This window comes from Notamacropus eugenii, chromosome 2 (assembly GCF_028372415.1).
Source record: "Notamacropus eugenii isolate mMacEug1 chromosome 2, mMacEug1.pri_v2, whole genome shotgun sequence".
Lineage (NCBI taxonomy): Eukaryota > Metazoa > Chordata > Mammalia > Diprotodontia > Macropodidae > Notamacropus > Notamacropus eugenii.
In genome coordinates, this window is record NC_092873.1 from 343,152,934 (window position 1) to 343,179,656 (window position 26,723).

The window sequence follows — 26,723 nt, forward strand, 5'->3', positions numbered from 1 at the left end:
GATGCTGTCCTCTTGTGCCTCAGGCTGGTATTGCACCCCAATCAATTTCCAGGCCGCACCCCCTGCCCCCGCCCCCAACCCCACCCCACTCCCTGCTGGCCTTGGTCCTGGGACCGGTGGACAACGTTATCGACTGTCCCAAGTTTTGCCCCCGCCCTGTAGTTTTCCGTGGTTCTGACTCTAATTAGGGTCTTGTTCCAAGGATGCAACACTTCTAAGCACGTCAGGACCCTGGGAGTGTGATTTCCCTCTGTCGCTGGTTTCAAACCTATGTCATAGGCTCTGGAAAGGAAAGGGTGTGTGTGTGTGTGTGTGTGTGTGTGTGTGTGTGTGTGTGTGTGTGTGTGTGTACAGTATATTTTACTATTAACTCTTTATTCATAACCCCATCTAGTGCACATCCAGGAACCCACCAGACCCTCCAATTTTCCTGTCAAAAGATTTACAAATTTCAGTCCCCATGGTCTTGACCTGAAGTCAGCCCTTTAGGGGGAGGGCAGTTCAAGAAGCTACCAAGAGCTTTTCCAAAGGTGCATGTAGTTCTCTCACAATATTCCCTTTTCTCTACTCACACCAAGAGAAAGCAGACTGGCTACTTCTCAGCACCTTCTAGTTCTGTGGTGTAATGGCTTTGGGACCTTGGTATAGCCGGATGATACCTTCATTGTGTAATTGTTTCCACAGTCTCTTCTCTAATATAAAGTCATGGTTGGTGTAGAACTTCATTTTTTTCCACCTTGGGTCGTAGTAGTGATTAGCAAATCGATGAAAGTCATTGGTGATGAAACCATAGGCGCTCACCTGTGGAAAGGGTATTGAGGGAAGAAAAGGAGTCCCCATTAGCACTCTCTGGATTCAGCTTTTATGTCATGAATGACCTTTGCCCTGGTGTCCTTCTCTTCAACCTCCCCTATCCTGGGTACACTACCCTTGTGCATCTCACCTCCCCCTAGGTGTGAGCAAACAGCTATTCTCAGTTAGAAAGGTCTGAGGGGATGCACCTACCACCACCCCAAATCTTAGCTTTACCTGATCACATAGTTGGATTGCAGTGAGCAGCAGAAAGGCACCATTAGAAGGGCGGTATAAAGGCCAGTAGATAGTGTCTAGGATCTCTGACCACAAAAACCTGTAAGCAAAGTCAGTCCCAACACAGAGGCAGTGTGAATTCTGATGGGAAGGATGCATGGCCCCATCCTCCAGTTGCCTTTTGTACTCACCTGTTCTTCATATATCGAAGCAAGTCTGGGTGTATCAGCAAATACCTGTACAAAAAGAAAAACTTTGTAAAGAAAAATCATCCTGGGGTTTGAATCTGTGGTTAGGATCAGGTCACTCAGGCTGGAGACAGGGACTGACCCCTGAGAAGCTGGGGTACATAGGATCACAGACCAAGCAAGAAGGGATATTAGATGTTATCTAACCCAGTTTCCTCATTTTATACATGGAGAAACTAAAATCTAGAGAGTGACAATGACGTGTCTGGGTTCTCTCTTTCTTATAGTCCAATGAGGTTCCCTGGGAGGGAATAGTGTGGAAGAGCTTGTACTATGTGCCATTTCCAGATTGTAAATAATGATAATCACAACTAGTATTTATGTAAAGTTTTAAGGTCTTACAAATATAGGATGTCCCAAAAGTCTTAGATTGTATTTCATATGCATGTATATGTGTGGGTATGTATAATCTTCATAATCACCCTGGGCAGTGGGCTAAAATTCCCATTTTACAGATGAAGAAACTGAGGCAGACAGAGATTAAGTCATATAACTGGTAAAGTATCTGAGGCAATGTGAGCTGGTAGCTCTAAACAAAGCTTCCTCCCAAACTTCAGCACCATGAAAGTTAACCAGTCTCCTAGTACTCCAACTGAGAAGTGTTCTGAAGTCAGTTCTTGCTAGCTATTGAAAACTGATTGTTAAATTTTCAGTGTGACTATTTACATCTTGGAATTCAGCAAAGGGGTACAAATCAGGGCTTGATTTATTGTTCTGTTTGTTGTTTGTTCTTCATTCTCAAAGAGGACCATGACATCAGGGAGGTAATGCCATCACATGCGAGAGAATTGGATTTAAGTGAGGGAGAGCTGTGCAAAGTCACGAGCCTCACTTTCTCCTCTGGAATCACCAGGGTTCAGTGGCCAATTAATGTCAAGTTAGATGGAGATGGCCCCAGATGCAGTAGAAGACTTTGGCTTTTTAAAACTAAGGTCTTTGTATTGTCTAGATTTAAGGAAGTAATGGAGAAAGTGTTAACAATGTGGATTAAATTCAATTTTTCCTTTTTTTCTATGGAGATATTAGTTCATTTTTATTACTTTGTTTTAAAAATATTTTATTTTTTCCAATTGTGTAAAGATAATTTTTAATATTCATTTAAAAATATTTTCACTTCATTTTCCTTGCTTTTTAAAAAAACATGACTAATATAGAAATATGTTTTTCATGACTTCACATGCATAATGGGTCTCACATAGTGCTGAAGGGAAAGAGAGAATTTGGGATTCAAAATGAAAAATGTAAATAAATAATAAAATAAGAGTAATTTTAATCATAGGGAACTGCCAGTTTGAAAGTATGAAGACAGAAGATGAAATGTCTTATAAGAGAATAGCTAGTAGTCTGGTTTAAAAGACAGATTTTTTCACTCATTCCATTAATCATTTAACAAATATTAAGTACCTATTATAAGCTGGTCACTGCACTAGATGCTTGTAATACAAAGAAAAAAAATTAAACAGCTTGTTTCCTCAAAGAGCTTCCATTATGTTGTTGGCAATATATATGTGTGTGTGTGTGTGTGTGTATATATATCGGCAGACATTTAAGTGGATAATGAAGAGATATTGGACTAGATTTTCCTAATTTGTCCTCCTGATCCTTGTCCATTCTTCTTATACCTTACACTCCATCACATACTCATCAATGCGGTGACCTTGGCCACTTCGCTATTCCTTGAAGACATTTCATCTTCCGAATCCAGCCGCTAACCCTTGCTGTTCCACATGTATGGAAATCCATCCCTCCTATTCACTGTTTCTTGACCTCACTTCAAGCCCCAGTTAAAATCTCACCTCTCAGGAAATCTTATCTGAGCTCTCTTAATTCTCAATTATCTTCAATTTATTCTCTGTCTAGTTTGTTTGTACACAGTTGTTTGGACTTTATCTCCTGTGAGGTACTAGAGATCAGGAACTTGTCTTTTACCTTTCTTTGTATCCCTAGTGCTTTATAAATGTTTATTGCCTGCTGGACCAGCTGACATTTTAAGGTTAAGAAGTGCTTTACAAATAATATTTCATTTTTTCCTCACAACATCTATGGGAAATGGGTGCTATTATTATTCCCATTTTACAGATGAGGAAACTGTGGCAGTCAAGTTAAATGATTTGCCTAGGGTCGAATAGCTAATAAACGTCTGAAGCAGGATTTGAATTCACAGTCTCCTAATTCCAGGACTAGGGCTCTATCTACTGAAGGGAATAATACATAATGATCCTGGAGAGATAGCTTGGTCCCAGCATGTGAAAGAGTTTAAAAGTCCAACAGTGGAGTTTATAGTTTATTTTAGCGGCTACAGGGAGCCACTGGAGTTTGTTGGTCACATGACCAGGAAAATCACTTTGGCAACTATGTGAATGATAGGTTGGAGAGATTTGGGACAGTGAGTCCAGTTAGAAGGCCACTGTAATCTGTCCAGTTAAAGAAGGTGTGATCCTGAGTATAACTGATGGGTGTGCAAGTAGTGAAAAGGGACAAATACAAAACATGTGAAGGTCAAATTGGTAAAAGTTGGCAACTTGTTGGCTATATTTGATGAGGAGTTCAGGATAACCCTTAGTTGTAAACTTAATTAATGTTCTATAACACTGTTACCCCAGTAGGCGTTGTTTGTTTTAAATAGTATTTCCCTCAATTACCTGGAAAGATAATTTTTAACATGCATTTAAAAAAAATTTTTGGATTCCAAATTTTCTCCCCCCTCTCAGATTAAATTTACAAATTTTAATTTTAGTTAAATTCTATTTAATAATTCATATTTAATTTATTTAATTAGTGCTTAAAATTAAATTTTTTAAAATGTTTGGTTTTTATCCAGAGAGTCAGTGGTTAAACATTTCCCAACATACCACTGCTCTAATCCCATGGAGCAAAGGGAGGAAGAAAGGTTCCTACCGTAAAGGTTTTTCCTTGACAGCTTTTACCATGATCTGGTCACGTAGCATATGCTCCAGCCACTCAAAATCCTGATGCCCTTCAAGGAAGTGCAAGTAGTGGATGTCCTAGGGATACAGACTATGAACTGGGAGTCTTACCCTTGGGGACTAGGTCCCAAGGCCAGTCAAGATGGGTCAGTCAGTCAATAAGATTTTACTGTGTTTACTATGTACCAGACACTGTGCTGAGTTTGGGGAATACAAAGGAAACTTAAAAAGTTTTTAAAAGCTTATGTTCTAAAGGGGAGATGCCCAACATTCCTATTCCAACCTTACCTGATTTTCTGTCATCTCATATGGCATAGTAGAAAGAATATTAATTTGGATCATAAGACCTGGGTTCAAATATTGCTTCTACTACTTATTAACTATGTGACTTTGAGTAAGTTCCTTTAACCTTTCTGGGTTTCAGTTGCCTCATTTGTCCAAATGAGGGGGTGGCTCTAGATCACCTCTGTGGTCACTTTGGGTCATCTAAATCTATGATCTTGGCATCTTTTCCCTCAGATGTCTGGGGCTTTGGGTCAGTGGCAGACTCGTGTGAAGTCTGAGATACCAGGACCAAGTGTGACCTCTTCCCCCCTGCCTCTTAGTAGCTTTGTGTTTTTTCTTTCCACTTGGCTCACCTTTCCCATTGGCATCTGGTGAAAACCCTGATTTCTCAACAATTTGAGTGACATGCTCAGACTGTGCAACGTGAAACCATAGAAAGAAGTCCGGGTACCCACATCCTTCTCATAGCCATTGATGAGAGCCCCATTCACCCTAGAATAGAGAGACAACTTCAGACTGAGCACACATTTGAGAAGTAAAGAGGGGAGCAGGGAAAGAAGACCAGGTGGTATCTGTAAAATGAGTGGGCTGGATGAGGGGACCTCTAAGACTCCTTCTAAAGCTAGGATGCTATACCTCTACATGTCATCTTCATCATTATCACCCATTCTTGGAACTTTGAGGGAGTCTCAGGGTCCCCAGCTTTCAGAAATTTACTGCTTCAGAAACAGGGCATTCCTTTGTGCCTTGGGAGAATGTCACTGCTCAGACTCTTCTCCCCAAAGAGTTTGTAGGTTGGATGGAGGGGATAGTGTTGGAGATTCAGGGTTTCAATGAGTAGTTTCTGGAGGGAATGGGATGTCTTCTCACCTGAACACATAGTCATGGCTATCTATCTCCTGCCCCATCTGAGACCTTTTCAGGATGCCTCCATTCCCCACTACTGCACAGCGGATACATTGGAAGCCCCCAGTTTGGGAGTGTGCAGCCAAGAGAAGCTGCTGCTGAGAGACAGATGGGAACTTCTCCAGGACTCCCCGAACCACTAGAAGAGAGGAGGTTTCTACTCAGGGTCCTTAATGAGACCCAGGAATCTGTTTCACAGACCTCTGGCAGAGCCACGAGAGTAAGGATACACACCTGCTATCCTCCCTCAGTCCCTTACCCATACAAATGCTTCCCCTTCCCCATCATACCTTCTATTTGCTCTAACCCAACTGCCCTCCCCTCCATCTCCCACCATGCAAGAACTCACAGGAGTAACTGAGGCCCATGAAACCAAACGGAGGTTTAAAATGTTCCAGCCGATCCCATTCACTGAGGTTGAAATGTTCCAAATCCAGGAAGAGGGTGAGATTGGGTAGAAAGCGTTCCCGGAGCCAAAAGGACTGGGCAACTTTGACCTTCACAGAATCAGGGCAATTCTGTAGCAATGGGGTTGAGTTGGGCATGAAAAGGCATAAGAGGGCAGTTAGGGCCAGAATGTCAGTGAGGGCTGGGAAAGGGGCTCAAGGACCTGAGAAGGGCACTGGCTCCAGATTCATGCTCCTACCAGGGGGCTCAACTTCCATCCTATTCCCAGAGTCAAAGGCTTCTTTTCCTTTTGCAATTTGTATACGCCCAGGAAGGAATCCAGGTTCAATTACACTGTAACCTACCAAGCTTATTTCATACTCCTCACCTTCATAATCTCAGTGTTCCAGTCAAATTGACCTATTTGTTATTTGTTCCACATATGAACTATTCTGTTTCCCATTTATGTGTTGGCAAATCATTTCTTCTTCCTCTCTACCTTTTAGAATCCCTAGGTTTTTTCCCCCAAGAATCAGCCCAAGTGCCATCTTCCACAAGAAACCTATGATTCCCTCTCTTTCCAAAGTAGTATTTCTCTCTCTCTCTTTCTCTCTCTCTGTCTCTTTCTCCTCTCTCTCTCTGTATGTGTATATGTTTGTATATGCATATATGTGTGTATGTATGTATGTATGTGTGTATATATATTGCATTTACTTAACTGTGTGTGTTAGTCCCTACCAATAAAATGCAAGCACCTTGAGAACAGAACTGTTTTTCTTTGGCCTTGTGTTCCCTGCATCTAACTTAATATCCACCACACTATAGGCATTTAATAAATTCTTGCAGAATGAGTGAATTTATTGAATCCACTAAAAATCTTGCTGACCAGTCTTTAGAGAATGGGCAGCCTTGAGAAAGAAGTGAATGTGTACATTCCTGGGGATGAGTACGCACAGGAACAGACGAGCACAGATCACTGTGTTTTGTGTGTGTCAGTGTCATTATAGGTATCAATAGCTTCAGAGTTACCAAGACTCAACGTGTGTGTGTGTGTGTGTGTGTGTGTGTGTGTGTGTGTGATTTGTGTCTCAGAGTTATGGCTCTGTGAGGTGGAGGTTGGACATTCATTAGAAGAAGAGTCGGGGATAAGTTTGAAGCATTTCCCACTGATCACCAAAAGGATATTTCTTATAGCCAATAGTCCAAGGAGGTGTCATAAATGCAGCCCAATTTGTTAAAGCTCCAGGCCTTCCCTGTAATGGGCAAAGTTCAAATCGTGATTATCTCCTTCATTCAGGGAATTAATCTGGGGTCTGGAATATATACATACATATATACACACACATGGAGAGAGAGACACACACACACAGAGATACAGAGAGAGACTAGAAAGACAGATAATAGATATAGATATATAGATAACTCTATTTCACTATAATTGGCATTTTATTATATGTATTTAAAAACATTTTTCTAAGAAGAGGTTCATAGGCTTCACTAAACTATCAAAAGGGTCCAGGACACACAAAAAGGTTAGGATCTCCTTATGTACAGGTAAGGCATTATCCCTTTCCTATGTGGATATTTTGGTTGCTGAAAGAGGAGGGGGAAAGAATATTTGTGCAGGAAACACTGATCAAAATCAGTTTGTGAAGAAACAGGCTTTCCGTTAAAATGTTGAGAAGATTCCCAGACTGTTTGAGAACCTGAAAGAGAACTGTCTCTCAGGTAAATATACTTTTGAGGATTTATTGGAAGGCAGAGGAATGGACTGTAGGGCCTTGTGGCTTATATAGCTCATTTGCATATGACTATTTTAAAGGTTAAATTAAGGATAGTTCTAAAAGCTACAGGTTGATTTATAAGCTTTAAATGGAAAGCAAGCTATGTGTGATGGAGAGCTGCAGTTTCAAACAATCTAGCAACTAGGTTGTTGTTTGTCCTTCATTCTTGAAGAGGACCATGTCATGACTTGCAAGTGAAATGGATTTAGGTGAGGCAAGGCTGTGCAAAGTCACTGGCCTCACTTTCTCCTCTGGAGCCATTTGAGTTCAGTGGCCAGACAGAGATTAGGACTACTGGAGATAGCCCCCAGAAGATAGGTGGTCAGTTGGTTGTTGTCCTTCATTCTCAAAGAGAACTGAAATGACATCATTATGTTGGAATCAAGGTATGGTGTGTCCCACTGTGACTGATCAGAGCAATATGAGCTTGAAAGACTCTACCACAGGTCAGGTACAAATAATTCATATGATTATGCATGGTACCATGCATACAATGCATAGATTTGGGGTAAGGAAGACCCGAATTCAAATCCTGCCCCAGGCACTAGCTATGTGACCCTGGGTAAGTCACTCAACCTCCCTCAGACTTCAGTTTCTTCATTTATAAAATAGGGATAATAATAACACCTACATCCCAGAGTTGTGAGGATCAAATGAGATAACATATGTAAAGTACATTATAAACGTTAGAGTGGTATATATATGCCAGCGATAGCTAGTTCCCCCCCCCATTCTATTATATAGGTTCAAATAATCATTCTATTTGATGTTCATTCAGTTCAGAATAAAAATTTAAATTAACTTATAAAATTTTAAACTGAGGAACTGTAAATCAAATCACTAGAACTTATGGAAGAATTATATAAGGACTGCTCAAGTCATATAGGTAGAATTGTTGAGTATCCCCATATAAGTTTATGAGGAGGCACTGATTTGAGGCATCAGAGGATATAGGAAGAAGTCAGAAAGGAGAAGAGAGAGACAGAAAAAAAGAAGAAGGAGAAAGGAGGAGGAAAAGCAGAGTGAGGGACAGGAGGAGGGGGAGGAGGAGGAGAAATAGTTTGCAGAAGGCTTAGGAGGTGATGAGAGAAGATACTTGAAAGACAATGAAGCAGGAAATAGGGACTGAGTTAGCTAACAGAGCTCATTGCTGTCTGATAGGCTCTGAAGCTGCTGAAGACTAATTGGAAGAGACCTCAGTTTGCTTGAGGCAATGTCCATTAGATGCGTGACGTCATTAGATCTCTGTGAATGAAGGAGAAACCACAGCAATATAAGAGAGCTGAAATTTGCTGCTTTGTGAGAAGCTATCTGGGCTTTGTGCTCCCCAGTTTGAGAGAGGGTAACCTCTCTTGTGTTGCTTTCTACAGATCTCTCTGGTTTGAGATAGAGAAACAAGGGGGAAAACAGGAATCTTTGACTATAGGCAGATCTGGGGAGCTTAGAAGTTCTTTAGTTTAAGGGAACTGCTTGTCATGGAAATACTTTTTCACACCCTGCCAAAGGTGACTGTGTTCTATAAGAGATTAGTAAAGAAGCAGTTTTCCTAGTAGGAAAGCTATGAGAATCCTAAAAAAAGCAAGGGAGCAGAAAAGACATTTTGTCTGGCAGAGGATGTGTAATGTAAATAGTTCTCTAAGAAGACTAAGGACATCAAGGCTTGCTGTCCAGAGTCATGGGTTGCCCCACTCATAGATATCCCTGCTAGATTTATGTAAGTGTGTATTTACTTTCTCTGTCTCTGTCTCTGTCTCTGTCTCTCTCCATCTCTCTCTCTCTCTCTCTCTCTCTCTCTCACACACACACACACACACACACACACACACCATGTATATTAGTGGGAGAGTGTGGTCCAGGTTTATGTTTTTGCTTATTCCTGCCCTGCTCCTGTTTTTAATTGAGTAAATGTTATGCTAATTTCTATTGCCTTATACTGAGCAAATGTTATGATTATTCCTGCTTTTGCCTTCTACTGAATACATTTTATGTTTATTATTGTATTTACCTTATTCAATAAATTTCACTTTAAGAGTTAATGGTGTTGGGGGCGTGCTGGGGATGGAAGCTCAATTCCATGTGGACAGTCTCGGGCGGGTAAAGGTGGGAACTTCTAAATCTTAGAGTTCTCATGAGGCCTCCCATAAAACACCAGGGAATCGAGGAGTGAGACCGAGCAATCTCGTGTATTTCCACCTCTTCCCGTGAGAAACGTGATGGGAGGAGCATCCCCCTCGAGACTGTCCCGGATCTGGGCACACCTATTGTTATCTAACAGGCACGGTATTCAGGTGCAAACTATGCAGCCGGAGAGCTTAATTATGGTCAGGAAAGCCTGAAGGCTCTCTTAGCGCGGAGGGGCCCTGACAGGACAGAAGGCCTCTTCCCTCTTTCCTCTCTTCTCTCTCCCCTCCCCCTCTCTCCCCACTTACACTTCTGCTTCCAATCTCTTATCGTAAGATCTTTGCCTCCTTGGGAGATTCCTCGCTCCCTCCTAAGGAAGAATTCCCCCTGCACTTGTAACCAGGACCCTGAATAAAAGCTTAACCCTTGTTCGACTCCGGAAAGTCTCTTCTCTCATACGTTTATCCGGTTTGGCCAGCTGAAGACCTGCGATAGAGGTAAGGTAAGACTCGGGTAGCCCTCAGGCCTCTAGGCCTGGCAGGGGCGGAGCCAAGATGGCGGAGTAGAGAGACGCACATACACATAGCTCGGAGCCCACAACCCACAGAACGGCTAGAGGGGACCAGCTCGCCGTGAATTCTGCACCCAGAGGCCATGGAGTATTGGAGCGAGGGAGATTTCTGTTCCGGAGAGAATTGCAAACCTCTCGCAAAAGGTCCGTCTCGCTGCAGACGTGGAGCCCAGCCCAGACCTGCTGCTGCCGCGGCTCCAGGAGGTACAGATCCAAGCAGGCTTCGGGGAGGGGACCTCCAGCGGCGGCACAAGCCCCCCCACCCACAGGTGGCGAGGGTCGGTGAGAGAGTCTCTTTGGCGGGTCGAGAGGGGAGTGGGGTGCCCCCATGGCTCAGGCCCTCCCAGGAGATAGAAGCTGAGAGGTGGCTGCAGACAGGGGCTCCCCAAGTGGGCGGGAGCCTGGATCCATTGTGGAAGGTCTGTGCATAAACCCCCTGAGGGAATGGAGCCTGAGAGGCGGCCCTGCCCCGACCTGACCACCTGAACTTAATTCTCACACTGAATAGCAGCCCTGCCCCCGCCAAAGGCCCTAAGGCGGGAAGCAGCATTTGAATCTCAGTCCCCAAACGCTGGCTGGGAGGACCAGGAGGCGAGGTGGGTGTGAGGAGAATATTCAGAGGTCAAGCCACTGGCTGGGGAGAATGCCCAGAAAAGGGAAAAAAAAAGAAAACTATTGAAGGGTACTTTCTCAGAGAAAAGACACCTCTTCCCTTCCTTTCTGACAAGGAAGAACAATGCTTACCATCAGGCAAAGACACAGAAATCAAGGATTCTGTGTCCCAGCCCACCCAATGGGCTCAGGCCATGGAAGAGCTCAAAAAGAATTTTGAAAATCAAGTTAGAGAGGTGGAGGAAAAACTGGGAAGAGAAATGAGAGGGATGAAAGAGAAGCATGAAAAGCAGATCAGCTCCCTGCTAAAGGAGAACCAAAAAAATGTTGAAGAAATTAACACCTTGAAAACTAGCCTAACTCAATTGGCAAAAGAGGTTCAAAAGGCCAATGAGGAGAAGAATGCTTTCAAAAGCAGAATTAGCCAAATGGAAAAGGAGATTCAAAAGCTCACTGAAGAAAATAGATCTTTCAAAACTGGAATGGTACAGATGGACGCTAGGGACTTTATGAGAAAGACAGATATCACAGAACATAGTGAGAAGATTCGAAAAATGGAAGATAATGTGAAATATCTTATTGGAAAAACAATTGACCTGGAAAATAGAATCAGGAGAGACAATGTAAAAATTCTGGGACTACCTGAAAACCATGATCAAAAGAAGAGCCTAGACATCATCTTCCATGAAATTATCAAGGAAAACTGCCCTGAGATTCTAGAACCAGAGGGCAAAATAAATATTCAAGGAATCCACAGAACACCGCATGAAAGAGATCCAAAAAGAGAAACTCCTAGGAGCATTGTGGCCAAATTCCAGAATTCCCAGGTGAAAGAGAAAATATTGCAAGCAGCTAGAAAGAAACAATTCAAGTATTGTGGAAATACAATCAGGATAACACAAGATCTAGCACCCTCTACATTAAGGGATCGAAGGGAATGGAATAGGATATTCCAGAAGTCAAAGGAACTAGGACTAAAACCAAGAATCACCTACCCAGCAAAACTGAGTATAATACTTCAGGAGAAAAAATGGTCTTTCAATGAAATAGAGGATTTTCAAATTTTCTTGATGAAAAGACCAGAGCTGTAAAGAAAATTTGACTTTCTAACACAAGAATGAAGAGAACCATGAAAAGGTGAACAGCAAAGAGAAGTCATAAGGGACTTACTAAAGTTGAACTGTTTACATTCCTACATGGAAAGACAATATTTGTAACTCTTGAAACATTTCAGTATCTGGGTACTGGGTGGGAGTACACACACACACATGCACACACGCACACATACATAGAGAGAGAGTGCACAGAGTGAATTGAAGAGGATGGGATCATATCTTAAAAAAAAAATGAAATCAAGCAGTGAGAGAGAAATATTGGGAGGAGAAAGGGAGAAGTTGAATGGGGCAAATTATCTCTCATAAAAGAGGCAAGCAAAAGACTTATTAGTGGAGGGATAAAGAGGGGAGGCAAGAGAAAAACATGAGGTCTACTCTCATCACATTCCACTAAAGGAAAGAATAAAATGCACACTCATTTTGATAGGAAAACCTATCTCATAATACAGGAGAGTGGGGGACAGGGGCACAAGCAGGGTGCGGGGGAGGATGGAGGGGAGGGCATGGGGAGGAGAATGCAATCAGAGGTCGACACTCATGGGGAGGGAAAGGATCATAAGAGAATAGAAGTAATGGGGGACAGGATATGATGGAGGGAAATATAGTTAGTCCTATACAACACAACTAGTATGGAAATCATTTGCAAAACTACACAGATTTGGCCTATATTGAATTGCTTGTCTTCCAAGGGGAAGGGGTGGAGAGGGAGGGAGCTAAAGATGTTGGAACTCAAAGTGTCAGGATCAAATGTAATGTTCTTACCACTGGGAAATAAGAAATACAGGTTAAGGGGTTAAGAAAGCTATCTGGCCCTACAGGACAAAAGAGAGGACGGAGACAGGGGCAGGGAGGGAGGATAGAGGGGAGAGCAGATTGGTCACGGGGGCAATTGGAAGGCTTGGGTTTGGGGGGGGAGGGGATAAAAGGGGAGAAAATTTGTAACCCAAAATTTTGTGAAAATAAATGTTAAAATAAATAAATAAATAAATAAATAAAAAAGAGTTAATGGTGTCATGGTAACTGATTTCCTGTAAATGAGAAGCACACTAGTAGGGACACAGGAGCTCTAGTGGTGAATAGCAGAGAAGCATGTCCACCACCACCACATACGCATCAGTGTTATGCCTGGGACCCTGATAGAAGGATGTTCTCCTTGGAAATACGTTTTGTGTGACTGCACATGTATAACCTATATCAAATTGCTTCCTTCTCAATGAGGGGGGAGGAGAGGGAGAGCATTTGAGCTCGAAAATTTTTAAGTGTTAAAAATTGCTTTTCTATATAGTTAGGGAACAAATACGATGTTAATTAAATTAAAAACATTTTTAAAGAAGGATGTTCTCCAGGGTGAGCTCGGAACTATACACAGCTATCTATATCACTAAGAGGGAAAAGGGATAAAGACGGAAGAAAGATGTAGATACACTCAATGGAGGACCAAGGGCCAGGATCATAGCAAAGGTAAGACAGAACCCTTGGGCTGGAGGGAGGAAAGGAAAAACACAAACAAATGTACGATAACTTCAGGAGCCGATGAGAAGACTCACCGTTTGGGGGCTTCCCTCTTCCAATCTGTATTCATCCTCGAAGTCCCATCGGGGTTCTGCCTGGAAGTCTTCTGCTTTTAGCCTCTTCTTGCTTGTGAGGGAGGAACTCTGGAGAGAGGTCGTTGGCCTAGTGGTCGGAGCACTCTTGCTGGTTGGCAGAGGTGTGGTTCTGGTCATGGTCTTTGCCATTGTCGAGGTCCTCTTCCCCTGGACCTCTGCTCTCTCTGTGCCCTTGTGCTGACTAGTGAGTGAATCAAACAAGTATTTGCTAAGCTCAGACAGTCCTAAACAATAAGTATGCAAATAAAGGTAAAAAGTCCCTGGCCTCAGAGCACACATTCTAATGGGGGAAACAACTTGGAAATAACTAGGTACAAATAAGATACATGGAAACATAAAAAGTAGAATGGGAGGGGAAGCTGGAGGAGCTTAGTAAGACCTCCTGAAAAAGGTAGGATTTCAAACTGTAATTATGCCCTGGTCCTCACTGTCCCTGGACCATTTCCACATAGGTAGTGCAATAGATAGAGCTCTGTGCCTAGTCAGGAAGATAGAAGATCTGAGTTCAGACTTAGACACTTACTAGTAATATGACCCTGGACAAGTCACTTAATTTGTTTGCCTCAGTTTCCTCAACTGTAAAATAGGCATAATAATAACCCCTCCCTTCTAGGGTTATTGTGAGGAGCAAATGATACAATATTTGTGGCGTGGTATATGGCACATAGCAAGTGCTTAATAATTTTTTTCCCCTTTCTTTCCCTTCACTTCCTTCCCTTTCCTTGCCTTCCTTTTTCTGGCTCAAGGAACTTGGCCTTCACTAGGGAAGCTGACAACCTCCCTTAGGGGTTCATTCTAACCTATTGATTGTGAACACAATCTTTGATAAAGGCAGTGTCAAGGTTCTAGGTTAAAGTAAGTAGGAAGAAATATAAATTGTCTTTATTCTTGTGCCTGGGCCAAATTTCAGGCTTGGCTCAGTAAGAGAAAGTGCTTCCATACTCATTGTCAAAGGCATTGAAGAAACAGCATTGATTTGGGATCATTTGATAACTGATGCTATTCTGTGTCTTAGCTATACAAAACAATTCCAAAGGTCTCATGCTGAAATGTGCTTTCTACCTCCAGAGGAAGAACTGATGGAGTCTGAATACAGATGGAGTAATACTATTTTTCACTTTATTTTTTTATGGGGTTTTTTTTTTTTGGTCTGTGTTTTCTTTCACAACATGACTAATATGGAAATGCTTACCATGGATTGGGGAAGGGAGAGAATTCAATATTTTAAAAAATGAATGTTAAAAGTTATTTTTATAAGCAATTGCAGAAAAAATATAATATTTAAAAACAATTAATCCTGTTCTGTGTGACTGCCCCATTTTTATGATTATTCAAGCCACATTTTTTTGTCTCTTTGCCAATGAACTAGGTTTAGAAGTTCAGTTCTCCTGCTAATGTCTGTTCTATTATTGCTTTAAGGAACTCTGTTATCTTTGAAGGATGCAGGTGAATGCCAGGGAGTCTAGTCTATTATTTTTACAGCACCAAGCTAACCTTCAATGAGGTCTGCTTTGTTGTCTAAATAAGTCTGGTCCACTCTTTCTAACCTTGCAGGTAGACTCAAACAATGAACATTTAGTCACTGGTGGGCAGGAGGGAATTGTTGCTAGTCTTTCATTTCCAATTTCCAACCAGTTGTGTTGTCCTTCCCCTTATGATGTTGTCAGCCCTGTAACCAACTGCATTATTTTCCTCACCTGCCCAGTCCTATTCTTTGTTCTATGCTTATAAAAAAGGGGGCTGCACCTTTTCTTCTAGATCATTGGCCTGACGGAGGCAGCCATTTGACTCACTTTATTACCATGTTTGCAGCCTGCTAATAAACTGATAAAGCTTGGAATTCTCTGCCTTGATTTACTTTTATAAAATTCTATCATGACAGTATATTTTATCAAAGATTTTTACAGTTGGAAGGGGCCTTAGACATCATTCTAATCCATTCCTGTCATTTTATGGATGAGTAAACTAAGACCCAGAGAAGTAAAATGACTGTTTTGCAGAGGCAAGAACATTCCAACATGGAGTCAGAGGGTCTGGGTTTGAATCTAGACTGAGTTACTAACTGTAGGAAAGTCAATTCTATTCTCTGGGCCTCTGTTTCCCCCTTTGTAAAACAATGAGATTGGATTTTATAACTAATTGATATCTAAGATCTATTCTACTTTTTAATCTTGAGATCAGTCCTCTGAACTCATACTACAACACACTCTAACAACAAAGTTGTGGCTTTTGGGCCACAACTTTGATGCCAGTGTCCTGTCCCTGCAATGTCAGTTGTTGGGGATTAAGCATGGGGAGTTGGAAGGAATCTAAACTCTCATTCATTTTCTTCCACTCATAGTTGTTGGTCTACTGAGGTTTCAGATGGCATGAGTTATCTCAATCGGTCTTTCTCCTTTATTATTTTGTTTCTCTAGGAGGCCAGTTGCCTAGTTTCCAGGAACTGCACAGGCAAACTCACCTTGGAATTCTTTTCACACATACTCAGAAGAAAAGTTTCTATCTGTACCCTCTGTTTCCCAAAATCTTCCTAGATTCTCCTTCCCCAGTAGAACAAACACAACTTGAGGGCAGGGACTATTGTCCCTATTTTTGTCCCTAGTTCTTTAGGCTTTTCCTTACTGCTTGTTTAGACCCTCTTTCTGAAAATCTGAAGTAGTGTCCCTAAGTGCTTCAATGCCCACATCAACCACAAGAGATCCCCAGGTGTTTGTCACCCCATATTCTTGGAAGTCACACTGCTTTGTTCATCTTTTTAGAAAGAAGAAGAAATTTGGGAAAGGATAGACTCTTACCTGGAAGGGTGATACTTAGGTTCCCTGATAAAAGAATTAAGGGAGAAGAGGAGCAGGAAGACTGCCATGTAGAAGGTACACAGGAAGGTCCACCATCTCCAACCCAGATTCCACTGGCAAGATCTTACGTTGGTAGAGTGGTCTGGAGCTGCCATCTCTGAGTAGCAGCGATGTGGTGCGCAGGGTTATTCAGTCAAGCCTGCTTGCCTGTGCACTCAGGGGTGATGCTCTCACTCTGTGCCCAAGAGCAATTGGGCATGTTCCTTGTCTTAAGAGAAAACTACGTATGAATGTCACACTTATCAGTCTCTCTCAGAAGAGCAGAGGAAGAGAAAGACTCCCTTCCCCCTACCCTCTTTGTGAAGGCTCAGTGTTGGTCTGAATGGCAGGAGGAATCTCCTGCTCTAACAAATTCACCTTGCTTCCTCATCTATCCCATGCCAATTCCTGAATGTTGAAAACCATGTCACCACAGATACACAATCCCTTGCAGTTTTGAAATTAATTTATATTTATTCTGAACTTAAACAGGAAACAAAGGGGCATTTCTACATACAGAGTAGAAGAGGAAAAGGGGATTGTACATGAAACTGTATGTTTCTATTATTTATAGCTTGCTTTTCTTTTTAAGTATAAATTCAATCTATAAGTTTCAAAACTATCCTGCTTATCTATGCTTCTTTCTGGCCTCCCTTCTGTTCTCTTCTTTGTATTTTTAAAAAAGATATTTCAGTGACTCTCTTTTCTTTCCCTTTCTCTTTTCCCTACCCTATTTCTATTTTAGCATCTAGGTGGCACAGTGGATAGAGTGCTGAGCCTGTAGTCAGGAAGACCTGAGTTCAAATTTGTCCGTGGACACTTACTAACTGTGTGACCCTGGGCAAGTTACTTAATCCTATTTGCCTCAAATTTCCTCATCTGTAAAATGACCTGGAAAAGAAAATGGCAAACCACTCCAATATCTTTGCCAAGAAAAAGCCAAATGGGGTCGCAAAGAGCTGGACACAATTGAACAACAACAACAAATTCCTATCCCTCCTTGCCCTTCCAACCTTCCCCACTGGGAAAAAAAAGCCATTTCCCCAACTGATAAGCATCTCTTTATTTTCCAGTTCATGGACACCACAAAACAAGCTCCTATAAATGAGTTTATGCATATGAGTCCTTTTCTTCCTTCTTTTTTTCTTTCAGGTACTGAATAATTTCTTTTCAAGGGAGAGGGGGATAAGCAAATTTATGCTTCTGGGTGGCTGCATTCCTGGATTTTCCTCTTAACAATATGGGAAAATTATGTCTCTTCTCTATCCCCACTTTGGGACTAATGATGGTGTTTTAGGTTTAGGTGGAAGGAGGGGGCATTTGAAAGGACTTCCACTATTAGATTTTAATTTCTGTTCCCAACCAGAGCTGTAATCCCCCACCCCACCCCCAGAAGGTATTAAAAGCATACTCCATCAGTTGAAGAGGGAACCGGGTGAGTCAGGGGAAGAATTTGCCCCAGCTTGCCACCTGATAGCTCTCTACTTCAGGTAATTATTTTTTGCTAACTAAGAGCTAAACTTTGTTGTTTCTATGCTGTCAGAGGACCTGAAGTGCTATCATTATCTTCTGAGTGTTGACTCCTAGGACAAAATCCCTGTTGGCCCTACCTACCTAGTTGTGGCTCTGCCCTTGACAGTTCTTACTCAACTCCAAGATGATGCTAATCATACCCTATAACTCTGCCCCTAGATGTATATACCCTTATCCAACAAAAATCATGTCATGATTTCTGACTCTGAATTTCTGCTCATTTTTTGCTCATAGTGCCTGTTATCCGGTCTAGGTTATAGCATATTTGACCTTGTCAAACCTCCCCCACTCTTACACAATAAACTCCAGCAGCTCCCTATTGCCTCTGGATCAAATACAAAATACTCTTTTTGGCATTTAGAGTCCTTCATAACCTATCCTCTTCCTCCTTTCCAGTCTTCTTACAACTCCCTTACTCCCTGCCAGGTACCCTTCCATCCAGTGAAACTGGATGGTTTCCTGACCATTCCTGAAACAAGACACTCCATTTCTCTGCTCTTGGCCTTTTCTCTGACTGCCCCTCATGTCTGGAGCACTCTCTCTCCTCTGCTTTGCCTACTGGCCTCCCCAGCTTCTTTTAAGTCCCTTTTCCTGGAAGCCTTTCCCAGTCCCTCTTAATTCTACTGCCTTCCCTCTGTTAATTACTTCCTGTTTATCTTGTGGGCTACTAGGTAGCTCAGTAGATGGAGCATGATAGTGGAGTCAGGAAGACCTGAGTTCAAATCTGACCTCAGACACTTACTAGCTGTGTGACCCTGGGCTAGTCACTTAACCACTGTTTACCTTAATCTATTGGAGAAAGAAATGGCAAATCACTCCAGTATCTTTGCCGAGAAAAACCCATACAGGATCAAGAAGAGTGGAATGTGACTGAACAACAACAAATTTATCCTGTGTATAATTTGCTTTGTATGTATTTGTTTGCATGTTGTGTTCTCCTCCCCTCCACCCCAAGATTACAAACTCCTTGATGAAGGTATTATCTTTTGCCTTATTTTGTATCCCCAGAGCTTAGCACAATGATTGGTACATAATAGGCAGTTAATAAATGTTTATTTATTGATTGATTGATTAAATATATAAATTGGGCCAATGGAAAAGATGTAATCTTGGTTTGGCTATGAAGAGTGTTTTCTAGCATATTCCATATCCCAAAGAGGATGGTGGCTGCTCAGAGCTCTCCAACTACCACAAATATGCTGGGGTTGATCTAATGGTGGAAAACTCATCCCCTTAGGTGTACTCCTTACTTTGACATTTTGGGACAAGCTGATGAGGAGCATGGCATTGAGCTCTTCTTTTCCTGCTTCCCAGGTTCTAGCAGAATGTTGTGATGCACATATATGTGTGTATGTACATGTGGGGGTGGGGGTGAGTAGGGAGGACTCATATGCAGGTACCTGCATGACATGTGATAATCCAAGGAGTTCAAAGCTCCCACAGTATCATTTCCAGACAATGCTGTGAGCACATTTATAATCTCGGTACTTGGTATATTTTTCTTTTTCTTAAAATGATAGTATTTGATCTCAATTGCAAATAGGTTGGATGGGGCCTAGAGAGTGAGTGAATAGGCATTTATTAGACTCTGACTATGTGTCAGATAGCTAGGTAGTACAGTAGATAGAGTTCTGGGCTTGGAGTCAGACAGACTCATCTTCCTGAGTTCAAATCAGACCTCAGATACTTACTAGCTGAGTGACCCTGTTGTTGGCCTCGGTTTCCTGATCTGTAAAATGACCTGGAGAAGGAAATGGCAAATCACTCTAGTATCTCTGCCAAGAAAACTCCAAATGGGGTCACAAAGAGTCAGACACAACTGAACTGATTGAACAACAACCACATCAAGCTGACAGTGTGCCACTCTCTTAAATACATTTCTTATTTCACTTTCCCCTGGAATGTCACTCTATAGACCTTCTGTTACTTATACTTATTTGTGTTGGCTTTGATTTTTAGGATTTATTAGAGCTCAAAAATGAACACTGTACTTTTTGTCTGAAACGCTTGTTTATAAACCCAGTTTATAACAGCAACGACGGAGCTTACCTCTCTTTGATGTTCTTGTGAATCTTGTGAATTTTCTTCCCATGTGGTAAAAATGGTTATGTAGCCTAGTTTTGTAAGGGAAGCAAAGCATGAGAACCAATTATGCAGCTCCAGAAAGTCTGCTAATTGAGTTGCAGGCAGAGTTCAGAGTGTACACTAAGCGTTTGTCTGATCTTGGACCTTGAACACTGAGATCTCCATGTCCTTGGTTATCCATGGATGGTCATGCATTTGGAAGACATTAGAAAGTGCTCTTGCTCCTGGCTCTCACCCTGCTTGGAACATTCCTCACCTTCCCAGTACCCTCCCATCCTCTCTCCCATGTATGTAACTCTTTCCCTTCTTCTAGGGCCCTGTTCAGGGCCTCCCTCCATCATGAAATCTTAGCCAGCTTCTCTGGCCCACAATCCTTTTTCCCTTTCCTGAATTTCTCTAGTACTTGTTTATACCACATAAGCTGGGGGAAGAACACTGGGCAGCTTTGGATACAAAGGATGGATCTCTGGGGTTTCTACATAGTTATCTGGGGATGAGGACTACATAGGCAAAGGGACCTACCAAATATGCAGAAGAGTTTTCTTGTCACACTGATGTGAAAATGCAATGGATTACACTGATGAGGTCTTTTATTAGAAATGACAATATTGAAATAACTCTAAGTATAAGGTGGGGCTCCATTGATCACCTTTGTAAGGTAAGAATTCTCCCTGATAGAATCAACCACTCAGAAGTGAGTTTGAGCAGGGCCAGTACAGTTCCTTAATTCAATCAAGGCATTGCTGTGAGATACTTATATAAGAATAAGGGGTATTTCAGAACAAACTAGAAATTCTGAGAGCAGCTAGGTGGCACAGAGGATAGAGCCCTAGGTTTGGAATCAGGAAGACTCACCTTCATGAGTTCAAATTGAGTGGAATAGGTTTAGTGAAGACTTCTGAGGTTGTAATTCTTCTCCCAGGGGTGAGGTAAGACTGAGGGGCTCAAGGTCACTATATTTTTAGTATGGAATAATTCCATATAAGGATATAACACTGGGTAGTACATTAGGGTCTCAATGATTGGATAAAGTTTACCTAATTCTTTAACGTCTTCATTTCAAAAGGGATTGGTTAGATTTCATGTCTAGAATGTAAGATCATATTCTCAGCTAATGAGAATAATGGTCAGTGGGGGAGGAGGGACTGCGTTAGAGCCTATATAAATCACTGTCTTTTCTTTGTCTTCAGCTTTCCCGCTCCTGGTAAAACTAGGGATTGCCCCTTTTCTCGAGAATCGAATAAATAAACTTTCTGTCACCACTTTGTGAGGTCTCTGAGTGATTACTTTAGTGGAGATTCTGAGCCATCCCACACAATTTGGGGGCTCGTCCAGGATCTGTGGCTTTTCAGAGAGACGGCTGACAGCTCAGTTCAAAGACAGGCGCACCCGTGGGGGAGGCCTTCCCCCCCACCCTCGGTCCTTGAAACGAGCTGCTGGGCCTCCCTCTCTGCAAAGTAACGACCTGAAGCAGAGGAACTCAGTGAGGACAGAAAGAATAGAGATAAGGACTCCAAAGACTCTGAAGCTGTGAAGTGTGTGAAAATGCCAACCAGTTGGTGTTGAAGGTTGCAGTCAGGCAACTTGTACGCATATACGACCCAGCGGAAGCATGGGGGGGGGGGCCTGGGGGTCAATTCGTTGAGTCTTAGATAGACTCGGGGAGAAGGTGACGACTCCCAACCAAATTAGTGGACTGCAGGACCCCAGGGTGAAGGGTCCTCCAAAAAACATTTGCTGGGTGACTGCGGGTGGGTGGGTGACCCCCACTGAGAACTAGCGAGGGAGCTAGCAAAATATGTTGAGTCATAGACTCGGAGGTGTTGGTGACAACCCTCGTCCAAAAATGGGGAAGGGGCAGTCCAAACCCCACCGAGCTTCGGAATGGAGTCAGGAAATACCAATAAATAGTCCCTTGGGAAACCGATTGCAAAATTGGCATGTTACCAAAATATAAAGGAAAAGACAAGAAGAAGATAATTAAGTATTGTTGTTTCATATGGGATGAAAGAGACATCGGAGGAGGCACAATCTGGCCCAAATATGGTTCCTCTGAAGATTGGGTATGTCAAAAGTTAAATTTATATGTGAATGGGAAGGACCCTTTGAGTCCGGAGGAGGTTATTTATGCCAGTCTCTGGCTTCCAGGGGCCCAGCTATTTTTGTCTAAAACTAAGCATAAGGAGGCAGGAAAGAAAGAACAGGAGACAGTCCCCCTCACCCCTGGGATCCTCTTCTTTCTATTCCACCGCCTTATGCCTTACCCCCTCCTCAGGCGGAAGGCCCCCCGCCAGTTCCACCACCAGAATCACCCTCTGCTCCTGCTCCTGAACCCAGTAGCATTTCTCTAATAGATTTAGAGAAACCTGATAAGCCAACATATGCGGGCCTAAACAGGGAGCTGAGGCAGTTAAAGAAAGATTTGGAAAATTTCCCCCTTTCAAACCCCTCTACTCTGGGGGCTAAAATGTATCCTCTTAGGGAGGTTCCAATGGGACCAGAACAAGTAGGATACCTCAGTGCTCCAGTAAATGGCACTGAGGTCAGAAATTTCAAGAAAGATCTGAAGTCAATTATGGAAGACCCTGTGGGGGTAGCAGAACAATTAGATCATTTTCTGGGACCTAACATTTACCCCTGGGGTGAATTAATGCATATTATGAACATGCTATTTACTCAGGAGGAAAAAACTCTTATCTGGAGGGCTGCCATGGTGGAGTAGGAACAACGTCATCCCCCAGCCCCAGGGGTGGTATCAACTGAACAAAAATACCCCACCATGGACCCAGGTTGGGATAACAATAATCAGGTGCATAGACAGTACATGCAAGATTTGAGGGAATTGATCATTACAGGAATTAGGGATGCTGTACCCAAACCACAGAATTTGGGGAGATTATGCAGAAGAGGGAAGAAACCCCTTCAGAGTTTTTAGAGAGGTTGAAGGAGGGGGTTAGAAAATTCTCGGGCTTAGATCCCCGAGATCCTGATACAGATGCCACGTTAAAGGTTCATTTTGTTATCAATGCATGGCCAGATATTAGCAGGAAACTGCAGAAAATAGAAGGGTGGAATAGGAAACCACTTGGGGAATTATTAGAAGAAGCCACCAAGGTCTTTGTGAGGAGAGAGGATGAGAAGCAAAAGAGTAAAGCAAAACTGTTTTTGCAGTTAGTACAGAAAGTCACTGATGCAGGTGTGAAACAACAGGAGGGTCAGAAGGAGTGGGATTGGAACCAAGCCCCTGAAAATATAAGATGAAGGGACTCGGGGGTGGCCCAGTACATACATAGAAAAGGACCACAGAGAGGCCCAAACTGCTGGGCATGTGGAAAGAAGGGGCACATATCAAGGAATTGCCCTCAGCAGAGAGATGAGCAGAAAGTCTGCTCTCTCATGGAACTGGAAGACTAGGGGTGCCAAGGGCTCATTGAAAAAGCCCACCCGGAGCCTTTGGTAAATTTAAGGGTGGGACCTCACAGAGAGGAAATGGTGTTTTTAGTGGATTCTGGGGCAGCCCAGACCTCAATTACCCGATTGCCCCAGGGAGTAGATTTATCTAAGGAAGTCCTAATAATTTCAGGAGTCAAAGGAGAAAATTTTCCAGTCTCCATGACAAAGAAAATTGAATTGGAATATCAGGAAATTAAAGTGTTGGGACAAGTACTCTTGGTCCCGGAAGCTGGGATAAATCTCCTGGGGAGAGATTTGATAACAAGACTATCTATTGGCCTCATTCCTCATGATACTTTAATTGTGCCAACTAAAATATATGAGATGAGGGAGGAAGAGAGAGAGCAAGTTGACCCTCAAGTGTGGGCCAGCCCAACAAATCCTGGCAGGCTAAACATCACACCACTCAGAATTCGGCTGAGGGATCCAAACTCAAAAGTTAGGGTCAAACAGTACCCGGTTTCATTAGAAGGGAAGAGAGGGCTGAAGCCAGTGATAAAGGGACTCTTAGCAGCAGGACTCATAGAAACTTGCATCTCTCCTTTCAATACTCCCATTCTCCCCGTAAAGAAGAAAGATGGGAAACATAGAATGGTTCAGGACTTAAGAGAAGTTAACAAGATTGTCTTATCATCTCACCCAGTGGTGCCAGACCCCTATACCATACTAGGAAGAATACCTGAAAATAGCTCATGGTTTAGTGTAATAGATTTGAAAGATGCTTTCTGGAGTTGTCCCTTGGACCAAGAGAGTAGAGATATTTTTGCCTTTGAATGGGAGGATCCAGACACGGGGAGAAGACAACAGTACAGATGGTGTGTCCTACCTCAAGGATATACTGAATCCCCAAATTTGTTTGGACAAGTCTTAGAGAGAGTATTGGAAGGCTTTGACCATGTGGCAGGAGTCCGAATTCTCCAATATGTGGATGATTTGCTCATAGCTGGGGGAAAACGTGAGGTAGTTAAACAACTATAAGACTCTTAAACTATTTGGGATTACAGGGGTTAAGGGTCTCACAAGACAAACTGCAGTTTGTAGAAAGGGAAGTGAAGTACCTAGGTCACTTGATAAGTAAAGGGAAAAAGAAGTTAAATCCCTCTCGGATGGAAGGAATAATACAGACAGCTAAACCAGAAAATAAAAGAGCACTCCGAAAATTCCTGGACCTAGAGGGATATTGCAGGAATTGGAGAGACTCATATGCAGTCCTAACTAAACACTTATACGGCCATCTATTGGAAGGGAAACCAGAACATATTCAATGGGACCTTGAGAGCCTAATCTCAGCCCCAGTATTGATGTTACCCTCATTAGAAAAGCCCTTTCATCTCTTTGTGAACACAGATAGAGGAGTGGCCTTGAGAGTCCTGGCACAAACAAGAGGAGGGCAGAGATATCCAGTGGCATTTTTATCAAAAATGTTAGATCCAGTAGCAAAAGGATGGCCAACTTGTATACAGGCTGTAGCAGCCACTGCCCTCCTGGTAGAGGAAAGTAGAAAAATAACTTTTGGAGGCTGTTTGATTGTGAATGTACCTCATCAGGTGCGATCCATCTTGAATCAGAGAGCTGGGAGGTGGCTGACAGATTCAAGAATTCTGAAGTATGAGGCCATATTATTAGAAAAAGATGATTTAATACTGTCTCAAGATCATAACCTCAACCCAGCTGGTTTTCTGTCAGCCTCTCCCAAGGAGCCTGTAGACCTGGAACACTGTTGTTTGGATATAATTGATTATCAGGCAAAGGTTTGGGAAGATTTACAGGATTCCCCGTTGTTTGAGGGAGTAAATTGGTTTATAGATGGATCCTCCCGGGTGGTAGAAGGAAAGAGACTGAATGGGCATGCCATAATAGATGGGGATAGAAATTTTTAGTACAGGCTAGTAGCTTACCTAAGACTTGGTCAGCACAAACTTGTGAAATGTATGCTCTGCATCAGGCTTTAAAACTATTAGATGGGAAAGAGGGATCTATATATACAGACTCTAAATACATCTGGGGAGTAGCTCATATCTTTGGAAAAATCTGGGAAGAAAGAGGAATGATAAACAGTAAGGGGAGGGAGCTAGCCCACACCACCTTACTGACTAAAGTATTGAGCAGTTTATTGTTGCCCAAAGCAATTGCTATTGTGCATGTGAAGGGACATCAAATAGGGAACACCTTTGAGGCTATGAGCAATCGCCTTGCCTTGCCTTGCCGATGAGAAAGCAAGGAAGGCCAGGGAAAGGAAACTTAGACAGGCTGAAATGTTGGTATTAATTCCTGCTTTGCCTCCCAATCTCCCCTCCCCATCCTATACTCAGGAAGAGAAGAAGAAGGCTCAAGACTTGGGAGCCAAGGAGGCAACAGGAGGATGTTGGTTTCTCCCAGATGGCGGTGAGGTACTGACCAAGGCAGGGATGAGACGAGTCTTACAACACCTACATCAAGATAGTCATTGGGACGTCCAAAACCTGTGCGATGCTGTATTGACTAAGTTTGTGTCACCGGGTTTATACACACTGGCCAGACAATTGGTGGAGGGCTGTCTGATTTGTCGAAGGACAAACAAGACTGCTCAACGCCATGCCCCGCAAGGGGGCAGGCCCCTGGGATACAGACCCTTCCAAAGTATTGAGGTGGACTTCACCGAACTACCATCAGTGGGCAGTCTCAAATACCTGCTGGTCATAGTAGACCATCTGACCTCATGCTTTTCCGTCATCACGAGCCACTGCCTCCTTAGTTAGTAAGATATTATTGGAACAGATCATTCCACGGTATGGCATGGTGGAGAGGATAGATTCAGATCAAGGCACTCATTTTACTGCCAAGGTCTTGCAGTTATTAGTAAAAGCATTAGAGATTTCTTGGGAGTTCCACACTCCTTGGCATCCTCCTTCCTCAGGCAAGGTAGAAAGAATGAATCAGGAAATCAAGAAACAGCTAACTAGATTAGCTTTGGAAACACAATTACCATGGACTAAGTGTTTACCATTGGCTCTTTTAAGAATTCGAACGAAACCTCGTAGAGATGTGGGCTTATCTCCTTATGAACTTTTGTATGGACATCCCTACCCTGGAATGCAAGAAGGAAACTGGGATCCAATTGCTGAGAATAAGGATAGATTTATAAGAGAATATGTATTTGCTTTACTTAAACATTTGCATGAATTATGACTCAAGGGACTTATTGCTCAGACTCCCCCTCTAGGTTTTGTGGTGCACAAATTTAGCC

The 26,723-nt window shown here is 42.6% G+C and overlaps 1 protein-coding gene across 3 annotated transcripts; it reads right to left on the bottom strand.

Moving 5' to 3' along the window:
* Positions 1-358: 358 nt before the first annotated feature.
* Positions 359-16,746, bottom strand: ST6GALNAC1 (ST6 N-acetylgalactosaminide alpha-2,6-sialyltransferase 1). 3 transcript variants are annotated; one of them, XM_072645814.1, is made up of 9 exons: positions 16,388-16,737; positions 13,533-13,773; positions 5,745-5,913; positions 5,360-5,534; positions 4,843-4,981; positions 4,176-4,282; positions 1,221-1,265; positions 1,030-1,129; positions 359-801 (listed from the first exon to the last, which is right to left on the bottom strand). In XM_072645814.1, exons 1-9 carry the CDS (start codon positions 16,540-16,542, stop codon positions 610-612), a joined length of 1,323 nt encoding a protein of 440 aa, XP_072501915.1. In that variant the 5' UTR covers positions 16,543-16,737; the 3' UTR covers positions 359-609. The 3 variants fall into 3 exon arrangements, with proteins under 3 accessions (XP_072501915.1, XP_072501916.1, XP_072501917.1); XM_072645816.1 differs by lacking the exon at positions 1,030-1,129 and having other exon boundaries at positions 715-801; positions 16,388-16,746; XM_072645815.1 differs by lacking the exons at positions 1,030-1,129; positions 4,176-4,282 and having other exon boundaries at positions 16,388-16,739.
* Between the last annotated feature and the right edge of the window lie 9,977 nt (positions 16,747-26,723).

Excerpts from the sequence above, each read along its gene's own strand:
- ST6GALNAC1 (XM_072645814.1), bottom strand. The coding sequence starts at position 16,542 with ATGGCAGCTCCAGACCACTCTACCAACGTAAGATCTTGCCAGTGGAAT. Across the intron at positions 5,914-13,532 it reads AAGAGGGAAGCCCCCAAACG|AATTGCCCTGATTCTGTGAA; the intron begins GTGAGTCTTCTC and ends CCATTGCTACAG. Across the intron at positions 4,982-5,359 it reads AGCCATGACTATGTGTTCAG|GGTGAATGGGGCTCTCATCA; the intron begins GTGAGAAGACAT and ends TCTCTATTCTAG.